General features: G+C 41.7%; 1 protein-coding gene across 1 annotated transcript in view; it reads right to left on the bottom strand.

Moving 5' to 3' along the window:
• The window catches only part of LOC122814993 (oxysterol-binding protein-related protein 8-like), a 182,931-nt gene that overhangs the window by 80,575 nt on the left and 88,933 nt on the right, over positions 1-13,423 (bottom strand). The window contains exon 8 of the mRNA XM_044087247.1: positions 5,403-5,484. Within this exon, the coding sequence (XP_043943182.1) occupies positions 5,403-5,484 (82 nt within the window). The remainder of the gene's footprint in view (positions 1-5,402; positions 5,485-13,423) is intronic.

Here is a 13,423-nt window from a genome sequence, read left to right as displayed (position 1 = left end):
AACAACTGCTTTACAGCACACGTTGTTTTTCCATTCTTTTCCATGTCAGTGAGAGCCTCAGCTGTTAGTTGTGCAAACAGCATGTATAAATTCAAAGTGGGGTATCTAAAGTATGTGCAGTAATATCCACAATGAAGGAAAGCTTACAAACCTAATGGCCTTCAAGAAGATGAAATACCATAATCTCTTATTGATATTTTTAACTTCCTGTGTGTGTGTGTGTGTGTGTGTGTGTGTGTGTGTGTGTGTGTGTGTGTGTGTGTGTGTGTGTGTGTGTGTGTGTGTGTGTGTGTGTGTGTCTATTGATGAATACACTTACAGGATAATTAGTGCTCACTAATGAATCTTACATCCTGATGAAATACACTGCTTGCAAACTGCTGAATCCTGACAAATCAAAAAAAAAAAATAGACAACAGCTGTTTCTGTGAAGGTGGTGGGGGGAGTGAAGCCCTTATGCAACAAACATACCCCTACATCATATTTAAATAAACCAGTTTTGAGGCTGTACAATGGTAAGGAAAAAAACAATCTCTTTACTCCTCTGTTACCTGATTTTGCTGACGAGCACTACAAAAACAAGCAAGAACAATCCACATGCAAACAACATAAGCAAAGCATGTTTACTCAAGGCAGCCAAGCTCCTCCTGTACCCCCTCACTCCCACATCTCTAAATAAACTAACTGTGACATCAAAAGAGAAAACTTCCTTACCTCACTGTTACACTATCTCAGAGAATATCAACATACAAAGTCATTGAAAGAGAGAATTTGATGAAGCATGCCTGATAAATCACCATTATGCACACTAAGCAATTCGCTTTCGGGGTGCTGTATGCAAATGCAGTACTCTATGAAGTGGGTCTATGTAAAGAATTTACTCAGTACTCTGCCAGTTACATTACTTGCACAGTCAATTTAAAGACGCCTGAACTACACCAGTGCATGGCGGGGTACAATTCCAGTCAGAGCCATAACTTGGGTGGGGCAAAGGGGGTGGCTTCCCAAAGTGCAATCCATTGGGGATGAAATTATCAAGGGTCAATAGTGAGTGAGTGCAGTATAGACACTAGTATATGAAGCCATGAAGACATTGCTATTGATTTTTGTGTGTGTGTGTGTGTGTGTGTGTGTGTGTGTGTGTGTGTGTGTGTGTGTGTGTGTGTGTGTGTGTGTGTGTGGTCAAATAAATCATTATGGTTACAGCACATTATTTCCCATGAAATAATCAAAGTATTATCTGTTAATTCATTTTTATGTTACTTAAAGTGAACTGGTCGCAAAAATGTTTTCAGCATTGTCCAAGTTACAGGGTAGGATCTAAAGAATTGACAGAATATAGAAAGTCACAAAAGTAAGTGTACAGAAAACTGACCATACGAAGATGCCTCAGTACTGCTATTAACTGACAGACAGCTAACTAAAGCCATGCACAGTAGCAGTATGTTTGCTATTACTAAACTCCTACTATACAGTTATATACAAATTATAAAAAAATAGCTGACTGGCAAACAGTCAGCATATGATCGCTTTTTTACTGGTCATTAGTACTTCATTAAATCACACAATGGTAAATTTCACGAATATTAATGAAAACTCAGTGCATGTGTTGTTTAATCGGTGTTGCTTCCTAGCTCCTGTATACTAAACAAATAGGAGCAAATAGTACAAGTGGCAGCTCATTTTTATTTATCTATTTATTTATTTATTTATTTATATATATATATATATATATATATATATATATATATACTCAAAACTCTCCTTAGCATGGATAACATCGATATCTGTGCAGTGACAGAAACCTGGTTCAAGGCTCCCGAGAGCACCCCAGCACTACGAGGTTATACCTCATATCATGCTTTTCGGCCCCAAAACTTGGACTGAACCACAAAAGGAGGAGGAGGAGTATCAATATTCATCAAAGATACCCACACCTCCAGGTTGGTGGCACAGCACGAAGCATCAGAGACTATCCATGTGCAACTAACAGTGGGTAAAACTGCCTTCCAGTTTATAGCCTGCTACAGACCACCCTCCCAAACCCAGGAACCCCACTCGGCCTTCCTGAGAACACTGGAAAATATGAAGGTCTCTCCAAACATCATTATATTGGGCAACTTCAACTACCCAAACATAGACTGGGAGCATTACTCTAGCTCCAACACCCTAGCCCAAAGGTTCCTAGAATTTATAAACTCAAATGCTATGGAACAACTTGTTACCACTCCCACAAGAGGGGAAAACATACTGGACCTGATCATCACCAACATGGGGACTCTATGCTCCAGACCAGAAGTGTATCCCTCACTGGTAAGATCAGACCATAAACTAATCTCACTGGATATTCACATCCCGACCCCACCCCTGCCCAGAAAACCACAGTGAAAAACTTCTCTAAAGCAAATTTCACACTCCTCAAAACCGAGGTGGAATCCTTCAAAGCCCCGAGCCTGTGAAAAATATGGCCCAGACCGCAGAATCCTTTATAAATGCATTCTATGAACACCTTCAGGAATGCATGGATCATGCAATCCCAAATAAACCCAAGACCCAATCCTCCAAAGGCAGACGTCCTGTCTGGTGGACCCCAGCCATAAACAAACTATACAATAGAAGGAGGAAGCTACTACATGATAGAGCAAAATCCCAAAAAGGAAGGCATCTCTGATCAGTATTAGCAAAAAACTACGGGCACTCATAAAATTGTCCAAGGCCAGCTTTGAGAGAAAAATTGCACAGGACACTAAGGATAATCACAAGGCTTTCTTTAGTTATGTTAGGAACCTGGGTGGGAATTCCCAGATATGCTCAGAATTAGTCCAAAATGACAAAAAATACATCGAACCCACATACATTGCCAACATCCTAGCTGACAGGTTCAGTGCGAACTTCTCCCCCCCCCACCAAAAGGGCAAATATCTATCCCAGCAGAGTGCTGCCCCCCCTGACATCTCAGATGCTCAGGTAAGAGCCGCCCTCTCCAAAGCAAAAAACACAGCACCAATGGGACCAGACGGTGTCCCAGGCTGCGTCCTACATAAACTCCAAGAAGAGCTAAACCCAAACATAAACCTACTGTTCAATCTCAGCCTTACTACAGGGTATGTACCCAAAGAATGGCGTACCGCAACAGTGGTCCCTCTCCACAAAGGTGGTGCCTCAACGGATCCTGGAAACTATCGCCCCATAAGCCTGACTAGCTTGGTCTGCAAAGCTATGGAAAGGATCATCATGGACCTCATAAATAAAGATATTGGGGACCTACAGACACTGGATCCTACCCAGTTCGGCTTTAAGGGCAGATCCTGCCTCTTAAACCTGGTCAATTTCTTTGAAACAGTCACCAAGGCCATTTACGAGGGGAAGGTGGTCCACACAGCCTACCTGGACCTCACAAAAGCCTTCGACACAATACCCCACTCGGGCATTATAGATAAGCTCACCAGCTTAAATATAAATCCCTATGTCACTAGATGGGTTGCAAACTGGCTCAAGGACAGAACTCACATGGTTAGAATTGCTGGAGCCATGTCAGACTCCAAACCAGTTACAAGTGGCATCCCACAAGGCTCAGTCCTGGGACCTCTCTTGTTCGGTATATATTTCTCGGAGGTACAGGCCAACATGGAAGGACTGTGGCTGACCAAGTTCGCAGATGACTGCAAACTGGGCACCATAATTGACTCTCCAGCCGACACAAGCATCCTCCAAAAGGGCCTCATAGAAACAGACAACTGGTGCCAGAGCCATGGCCTCAAGCTAAACACCAAAAAGTGTACAGTCATCCCCTTTGGCAAAAACAAAGTGCCCACAAATTACCACATAGGTGGTAATCCGTTAAGTACAGAAGACGTAATTAGGGACCTGGGGACCCAAGTTGATAGCAATCTCTCATTTGACAACCACATGGCCAAAGTGGTTAGAAAAACATTTTATGTAGCCCACCTAATCATGAAGGGATTCACATCTAGATCAGGGGAGGTCATCATGCCTCTTTACTCATCCCTCATCAGGCCCATAATTGAGTATAATGCCCCTTTTGGGATGTACCTTACCAGACACCTGCAGCAACTGGAAAGACCCAAAAAGTACCTCACCAAGAGGATCAAAGGGCTCAAACAGATGCCATATGCTGCCCAGTTAAAGAAACTCCAGCTCTACTCAGTGGAATACCACCTGCTCAGAGGCGATCTGTGCCTGATGTATAAAGCCATGTCCAACCCGGAATTAATGGACATGCTGCACCTCAGAAAATCCAAATCCCATCGAATTACGTGCTCGAGAGACTTTAACCTCAGCACTGAAATAAATAGGACATGCTGGAGAGACAGATTCATAACCCAGAGGCTCCCTTCACTCTGGAATAAAATCCCAGTCCAGGTTAGGCAGAGTCCCTCACTGACTCTCTTCAAGAGGAATCTTGATGAGTGGATGGGAGATCATAGGTTTACCCCGGGTATCACTTCTGTGTCACTGTTAGACAGAGGCACAGTATACTAGCCTCGAAAAAGGGCATAGCAAAATTAATTTAAAATGGGTGGTGAAAGCCAAACACACTCTGGCTAGTCTTATAAATGCCCTAGGGCAGATAGCCTGGTATGAACCTATGAACCTATGAAATAGGAGCTATTCTCATGTCAGTTCCTATGCCACTCTGTATTCTAAACTGTGGAACTATTAGAATTGGCTTAATCATCACTTTCTGGGCAAGCCTCCACTAACAAACAGGTGCATATTTAACACCCTAAGACTTTTGTTTTATGACGTTTAGTATTCTGCTTTTTATTTTAACATAGATCAAATGTTTGAGCTAAGCTATATATCTGAGACTGCTGGCATGATGCCTATCTTTGTAGCTCTGCCTCAAATTCTGCAGAGTCATTAATTGAAACAAAGAATATTACTAACGGTATTAATGAAGATTATGTAAAAAAATGTGGTCAACTACAATGGCAAACTAAGACCTTCAGGATGTGTGCACCTGCAAATGTTCTAGTTAAACTAGTGAGGGATGGCTAGTTTTGAAGTGCAGTAAACATGTATGACAGAATAATAAAAGGGTCATAGTCATACCTGTCAACAGCAGTGACTTACTCTAAGCACTCTGAAGTTGTCCTCAAATTCACCCTTATTCTAAAAAGATTTCCTGATATTTTTAATGTTAGTGCTATTTAATGGCATGCAAACAATTTTATCGCAGAACTAAGATTCACAGATGTTCGTTATCAATAACAATGCTGAGTCAAGTACTTGTAGACATACTACTTACTTGAATAAGACAGGCTTTCCACTTTCTGGCCATTTGCTATAATTTTTGAAAATCGCTGCTAAATTCTAATACACATAGCCCAAGAGTTCGGGCTATAGAAGATCTATGATCAAGAATTTCACACACTTACCTGACTCCTTAGATAAAACCCAGAAAGATACCACCTTACCACAAGTTTCATGCGATGGTATGGATTCTCTTCCAATACAGCCCTGGAAATCAGAGTTTACAAAAAACATTGTTACATATTAGCATTACCTCACAAAAAAATAATTAGGACCAACTCTCTCTATGTAAAGAATGAAATGCGGTATCTCAGAGAAAACCAGAATAGAAAAGGAAAGCGTTTGTGCTCCCATTGACACCAGTACACAACTGCAAATTTTAACAAGGGTACAAACAACATTGCAAATGATCCCTAGCATGCTGCACCACTAAATTGTTCTGAAGGTAAACATCTGTGAGAGTAAAGCTCACATTTCAGCCACAGAGCAAAACTGGCTGCTTCAGTGTGAGTCTAAGACAGACAAAATGGTTATAAGAAGGTTTCAGTCCTTTTTTCATAGTCTGTTTGCTGGATTTAACAGTTTATGTCTTACTCCATCACAGAAATTGAAATAAAATACTGCACTTTGCCAGGACTTTTAGTGCATTACATTGCCCCATACAGCTTTCCATTTTACAGAATTTAGGGAAACATTATACAAAAAGGACTAGGAAATCAGATTATAAACTTCTAGCACATAAACACTCCCAAATTCCCTCTTTCTGGGTGACAAGGGGTTTCATTTTAGGCTGCCCCAAAATTCCCCCACACAACTAATCATTTCAGAAAAGATCACATATCCTCTGAAGAGGAGACTAAAGATGGCAAGGAAGTGACTGGGGAGTGACCTTTTTTGCCCATATGAAGGTCCTCTTCTTTGTCTGTGATCACTTATGAAGGGCTTCCTCTTTTCTTCATGTACCTTTAGAAGCATTGGGTATCGCAGCAGTGTGATCTTAAGAAGAACATCTATTTAAATCTACATACAAATAATGATTTGCAATATATACAGCATTTGTAACAATACATATGTTGAGATTGCGTGTATTTATTATTTTAGCTTACTGTAATAAATGTATACTTACAAATGATAACTTTGAACACTTACAAAAATGATATATTAACTTTGTTCTTATAAATAATAATAATAATTTAGAGAAAAAGGTTAAGTGTTTTGTTGGTCTAATTTGATCTCATTTTCATATCTAACAGTGGCTGCATTCAAGAAAGCTGAAAATGGGAGAGCAATGTATTTCTTTCAAGTCTTAGTAATCGTCTTTTCTATCACTTTCAAAAGGCACTGGAGTAGTAGTAACTGTCCTTTAACTATGCAAAATGGTATTACAGCATTACACAAAACCAACGCTTAGTTAATTGGAGGCTATCAGACCACAATGCTTATGTAAATTATTGAGATTGTGTCAAAAAATCTTTTAAGGTGCTATAGTCATAGGTTCATAGGTTCATAGGTTCATACTAGGCTATCTGCCCAAGGGCATTTATAAGCCTAGCCCATAGTTATTTGGCTTTCGCCACCCCTTTAGTTTGAATAAAACTATGCCTATTATTTTGCTGTGCCTCTGTCAAGCAGTGACACTGAAGTAATCCCTGGGGTATATCTGCGATCCCCCATCCATTGGTCAAGATTCCTCTTGAACAAGGCCAGCGAGGTGCTCTGCCTCACATGTACCGGGATTTTGTTCCACAGCATAGGGAGTCTCTGGGTGATGAATCTGTCCCTCCAGCACGTTCTATTAATAACCATATTAAGGTTTAAGTCTCCCACCCTTGTGGTTCTGAGGGATCTAGATTTTTTGAGGTGAAGCATATTCATCAAATCAGGGTTTGACATGGCCTTATATGTCAGGCACAGGTCACCTCTGAGCAAGCGGTATGAGACTGAATAGAGCTGGAGTTCTTTCAGTCGGGCAGCATAAGACATATTTTGAGACCCTTTATCCTTTGGTGAGGAACTTTTGGGGCCTTTCCAGCTGCTGCAGGTGTCGGGTCAGATACATTCCGAATGGGGTATTGTACTCAATCATAGGTCTAATGAGTGATGAGTACAGGGGACAATGACCTCCCTTGATCTAGATGTGAATCCCTTCATGATCAGGTGGGCAATGTAGAAGGTTTTCCTAACTACTTTAGCAACATGAGTGTCAAGCGAAGGCTACTGTCAACCTGGGTCCCCAGATCCCTGATGACTTCTTCTGTGCTCAGTGGATTGCCACCTATATGGTAGCTAGGGGTAACCTTGTTTTTCCCGAAGGGTATGACTATGCATTTCTTGGCATTTAACTTTAGGCCATGGCTCTGGCACCAGTTATCCGTTTCTGTGAGGCCCTTCTGAAGGATATCTGTGTCAGATGTGTTTTCGACTATGGCCCAGTTTGCAGTCATCTGCAAACTTTGTCAGCCATAACCTCCTGTGTTTGCTTGTACTTCAGAAAAGTAGATGCCGAACAAGAGTGGACCCAGGACTGAGCCCTGTGGGACACCACTTGTGACAGGCTTTGAGTCTGACATGGCTCCAGCAACTCTGACCCTGTGGGTTCTGTCACTTAGCCAGTTTGCAACCCATCTTGTGATGTATGGGTTTACATTCAAGCTGATGATTTTCGATGATACCTGAGTGGGAAGGCCTTTGCCAGGTCAAGGTAGGCTGTATGGACTGCCTTTCCTCATCAATGGCCTTGGTGACTGTCTTGAAAAGTCAACCAAGTTTAAAGGCATGATCTGCCTTTGACAAAGCCAAACTGGGTTGGATCCAAAGTCTGCAAGTTCCCTATGTCTTTATTTATGAGTTCCATTATGATCCTCTCCATGGCTTTGCAGATAAGGCTTGTCAAGCTAATGGGATGGTAATTTCCAGGGTCGGTGGAGGCACCGCCTTGTGAAGTGGGACCACAGTCGCGCCACTCCTTGGCACGTATCCTGAGGTGAGGCTAAGATTAAACAGCTGTCCTAACTGCGGGTTTAATTCCTCATTGAGTTCGTGGAGCACACAGCCGGGACACCAACCAGTCCCATGGATGCTGTGTTTTTTTGGAGAGAGCAGTTCTCACCTGGGCGTTGGAGATGTTTGGGGGCTACAATCCTCTGGTATAGATATCTCTCCTTTGGGGGAGGGAGAAGTTTGCACTGAACCTGTCAGCCAGTATGTTGGCAATGTGTGTAGGTTCAGTAATCTTCACATCATTTTGAACTAATTCTGAGCATATCTGGGAGTTTCCTCCTAGGTTTCTAACATAGCTAAAGAAGGCCTTATGATTGTCTTTTGAGTCCTTGATGATTTTTCTCTCAAAATTTGCCTTGGATGATTTTATGAGAGCTCTTAGTTTTTTACTTATAATGATCAAAGGTGTCTTACCTTTCAAGGATTTTGCTCTATCTTGTAGTAGCTTCCTCCTTTTGTTGTAGAGCTTGTTTATGGCTGGGGTCCACCAGACTGGACGCTTGCCTTTGGTACAAAGAGTCTTAGTTTTGTTTGGGATTGCCTGATCCATGCAGTCCTGTAGGTGCTGGTAGAAGGCATTTGTAAGTGATTCAGTGGTTTGAGTAATGTTTACCACTGGCTCAGGGGCCTTAAAGGAGACCACACTAGTTTTAGAAGTGTGAAGTCGGCTTTTGAGAAGTTTTTCTGTGGTCTTTTTATTTCAGGTGGCGGGATGAGGACCTCCAGCGAGATTAGTTTATGATCTGATCTCACCAGTGAGGGGTATACTTCGGTGTTGAACATTGTGATCCCATGTTCGTGATGATGAGATCAAGTATGTTTTCTCCTCTTGTGGGGATGGTGACTAGTTGTTCCATGGCATTTGAGTTTATGAACTCCAGGAACCTTTGGGCTAGAGTGTTTGGGCTTGAGTAGTGTTCCCAGTCTATATTAGGGTAGTTGAAGTCACCTAGTATGATGGTGTTTGGAGATACATTTATCCCTCCATTGTTTTCAGGAAGGCCATGAGGTTCCTGAGTTTGAGAGGGTGGCCTGTAACATGCTACAAATTGCAGAGCAGTCTTGCCTATGGTTAATTGCACCTGGATGGTCTCCGATGCATCGGCGTTGCCACCAACCTTGAGGTGTGGGTGTCCTTTATGAATATGGACACCCTCCTTTCTTGGTGTTGTCCGGATTTTGGGGCCGGAACGCATGATATGAGGTGAAACCTGCTAGTGCTGGGGTGCTCTCAGGAGCCTTGAACCAGGTTTCTGTCACAACACAGACATCGATGTTCTCCATACTGAGAAGGGCCTTGAGTGCGTGCATCTTGAGATTGAGACTTCTGGCATTGAGCAGCATTACCCTTAGTTTTTTTACTTTTTTGTGTTCTAGGGTGGTAGGTTTAGAATTTGAGCCTTGCCTAAAAAAGGAACTATGGGGGTGGCAAGAGCCTTTGCCAATATCCGGAAGCCTAGGGGTGACAGGTGCAAGCCGTCCCTTGTGAAGCAGCGTGGCTTGTCCAGCATGTCATCCCAGGCAGACAGACATTGGATCCCCTTTGAATGACACCAGAATTTAAGCCAATTATTAAAGCTGATCATCTTATCACTGTATTGTGGCATCATTCTAGGTGAAGGTAGGATACTGCTCAAGGTCAGGGTCATACCTGCCTGGGCTACATAATCAGAGAGCTCCTCAATGTCTCTTTTCATGTAGTCCAAGGAGGTATGTCTCAGGTCGTTGACACCAGCGTGGACAATGACTGAGTCATACTTGTACCTGCTGTTGAGAGACCTGAGTGCTTGTGTTATGTGGCGGATTCTAGCGCCCGACAGGCAGCTTACTGTGACCTTCTCCTTACTCAGTCTGGTGAGTGGGACGTCAGTGTGTCTGACTATGGAGTCAACTATGACAAGTATGTTTGGTGTTGTATTTGGCCTTAAGGGCAGTGACTGCTTTGCACACTGATTTTGTTGTTTATGTGTTGTTTGTGTGGTGTATTGAGTTTGCAGTTGCTTGGGTGTCTGCTTTGGAGGCCTCTGCTGTTTAGGTAAATTTTACTCAGAGCCTCGAGTATGTCTTAATGTGTTTATGTGTTTGATTCAGTGGTGTGGTTGAGTTATGTGAGACTGGTATTGTGGTGTGTGTAGTTGCCTTCTCCTCCTGCCTGGTCTTGCCAGTCCTGAGTTGAGAGAGCTCAGCCTCCAGTCTGGCTAAATAGCTGCATCTCTCACAAGTGTTAGTGTTACGTGGGAGGAGGAGAGGGTTGTCTGTGTACATGAGGCAATTGTAACATTGTCTCAGAATTCCCAGATTCACCAACTGGGCAGGAGAGGACGCCAGCATCTGACCCTTCGACATGCTAGAAAGAATTATGAGTTGGTATGAGACAGAAAAGTAGTGGGCTTAGCAGGGAAGTGGGCACTCCTGGGGGTTTTGCTAGTGAGAGATTTGTATAATATAGGAGTGCTTGACCTGCAAAGAGAATGCTTATAAGACAAGGGATATGCTTATAAGACAAGTGCTGAGCTTTTTGAGAAGAAAAAGCTATTTGGAACAAGTGCTGCACTTGTTAGTGTAGGTGTAAACTGTTTAGGTTCCTAACAGAGCAGTTCTAAGGGAAAAATTGAAGAACAGACTTTCTGGAGCCAGAAAGAGTTTAACCTTGTTTAACCGGCGCTGCCCGATGCTGCTCTAGTGGCAACTCCACTTCATCGTGCTAAAGCACGTTAAAGCGTGCTTGATAGCAGGGGCTGGAAAGAAGCAGGAATAGACCCAAAAGGGAAAATAAAACTACAGTTTCAAGTTTCATAAAAAGCTTGAAACAGGTCAGCTTTTATTTCCATATCACACCTCCAACAGAATGTTTTATCTTTTTTATCCATACAAAGATTCTCCAATACAAAGATGAAGTTCTATTTTTAGCTGATATTAAAACCTTGTTTATTGATGGTTCCTATGTTTGGGAAATTAATTTTATTTTGGTAATCCTAAGATGAAATTTACAAAATTGATTTATATGATAACATGGCTTTGTATAACTGGGGTAAAACTGACAGTGTAGATATTTTACTTAGTAGTATGGATTTTATGAATCCCAACACTTGCAGTTCTAACCCATTCATATTTTGTATCTATGAAGATACAAATCACCTAATAGTTTACACTGGTAATCAATCATCTAAGTCTACACTGAATGTGTTTAGTACAGGGACTATTGAAATAAATGTAGATCATTTAAAACAATTAAACAAATAGAGCATTCCGTTTTCATGAAATATTAGCATTTCTATTGAATTAGATCTTTCTATAAACCCACTTATACACGAAATAGGAAAAATGGAAAATAATCCATTTTTTCAAAGAAGCGTATATCTATATATCTACATCTATATCTATATATATATATATATATATATATAGATCTACCTGAAAATGGCGAAATCTCGAAACGTCAATGACGAGAACACCGACACCGGAAGATCGACAATGGAGAAGACCGACAGTTGAGAATCCCGATGCTGAGAACACCGACATGCAAAGGTAAGTGTGTGATAGGGATGGACATTAGGATCAGGGTGTGGGTAAGGTAAGTGTGCGATAGCGACAGTCTGTAGGGTTAGGGGCGGGTTAATTGAGTTAGGGTTAGGGCGCGGGTCAGCTGAGTGTGCGATAGTGACAGACGTTAGGGATAGGGGCGGGTTAAGTGAGTTAGGGTTAGGGCGTGGGTTAGGTGAGTGTGCGATAGTGACGGACCGTAGGGTTAGGGTTTGGGTTAAGGTTAGTGCATAGATAGTTGTGTATGTAAGGTTCAGTGTAGGTTTGTAACATTTTTGGTGTGCTTGTGTTGTGTGTGTGCTTTTTGGACAGGGGATTTGTTTTGTTTGTTGAGTGTGAGGATTGTGGTTTGTCGGTTATGTGACGTTTCGTGTTTCTGAACTTTCGGTTTTGTGGTGTCGGTGATTTCATTGTCTGTGTTTTAGCGCGTCGGTGTTGTCAGGTAGACCCATATATATATATATATATATATATATATATATATATATATATATATATATATATATAAATATTTAAAATTCCTTATAAATGCATGTGAATATAATTGTTTAATATCCATGATATGTTTCTTTACATTACTTAAAACGTGATTTGGTATATAAAATGTTTCTTGAATTTTATTTTTATAGTGCTTTTTTAAAGTTTTCATTTTTCTGTCAAGCAAGGTAAAAAGCTTTTAGTCCCCTTAACCTTGTTGCTTTATTACATTTCTAACATAACACGCAGGCAAGTTCAAGCCGTAAATTAAATAACGCTTTCTGAAAAAACTCCAGCTTTACTCCGTAGCATATTGCCTACTCCGAGGTGATCTCTGCCTAAGATATAAAGCTATGTCAAACCCAGAGCTGTTGGACATGCTACACCTAAAGAAATCCCAATCCCTCCAAGCTACACGTTCTAGGGACCTAAACCTTGTCACCACAATAAACAGGACACGCTGGAGGGATAGATTCCTGTCCCAGAGACTTCCTATACTCTGGAACAAGCTACCCATCTATGTCAAGCAAAGTTCTTCATTAGCACTCTTCAAGAAAAATCTTGATGAGTGGATGGGAAATAGAAAATACACCCCGGGGATCACTTCTGTGTCTCTGCTGGACAGTGGCACAGGAAAATAACTTTCTTGGGTGGTGTAAGCTATGGTACCTTGCTGGCTAGGCTTACGTAGGCCCTTCGGCCGATAGCCTAGTACCTACCTATGAACCTATAAGTACTGAGTATGGCAATCTTTAAGCTCAATCTGTCTACCACACCTCCATTCATTAACAAAGCTGAGGGATGACATACCCCTGAGGCAGAAATATGGTTAAAACAGCATTTTTATGTGAAGATCCTTAAAAAGGACATAATACAGCATGCACACAGCTATGCAAAAATAAAATTACAGTATATAATTAAGTGACTGTCAGTTTCTCAGCTGGTGAGGAGAACACAAGAGAATGTTGGTCAGTATTGGTAATGGTATTTATCGGGGTGTCCTACTATGTATGTCATTACCTTTGTACACAGGAGACAACCATTAGTCTTCCCATTTATAAAGAAAACAGCTTTGGAAATCAAGCCAAATCAGTGCATCTCAGGAGGTGGATAAACCCGAGTGTCA

Source organism: Protopterus annectens, chromosome 11.part0, assembly GCF_019279795.1.
Source record: "Protopterus annectens isolate FY-2018-M chromosome 11.part0, PAN1.0, whole genome shotgun sequence".
NCBI lineage: Eukaryota > Metazoa > Chordata > Ceratodontiformes > Protopteridae > Protopterus > Protopterus annectens.
The sequence above is the reverse complement of the archived record's forward strand: the minus strand, read 5'-3'. Positions and strand labels throughout refer to the sequence as shown.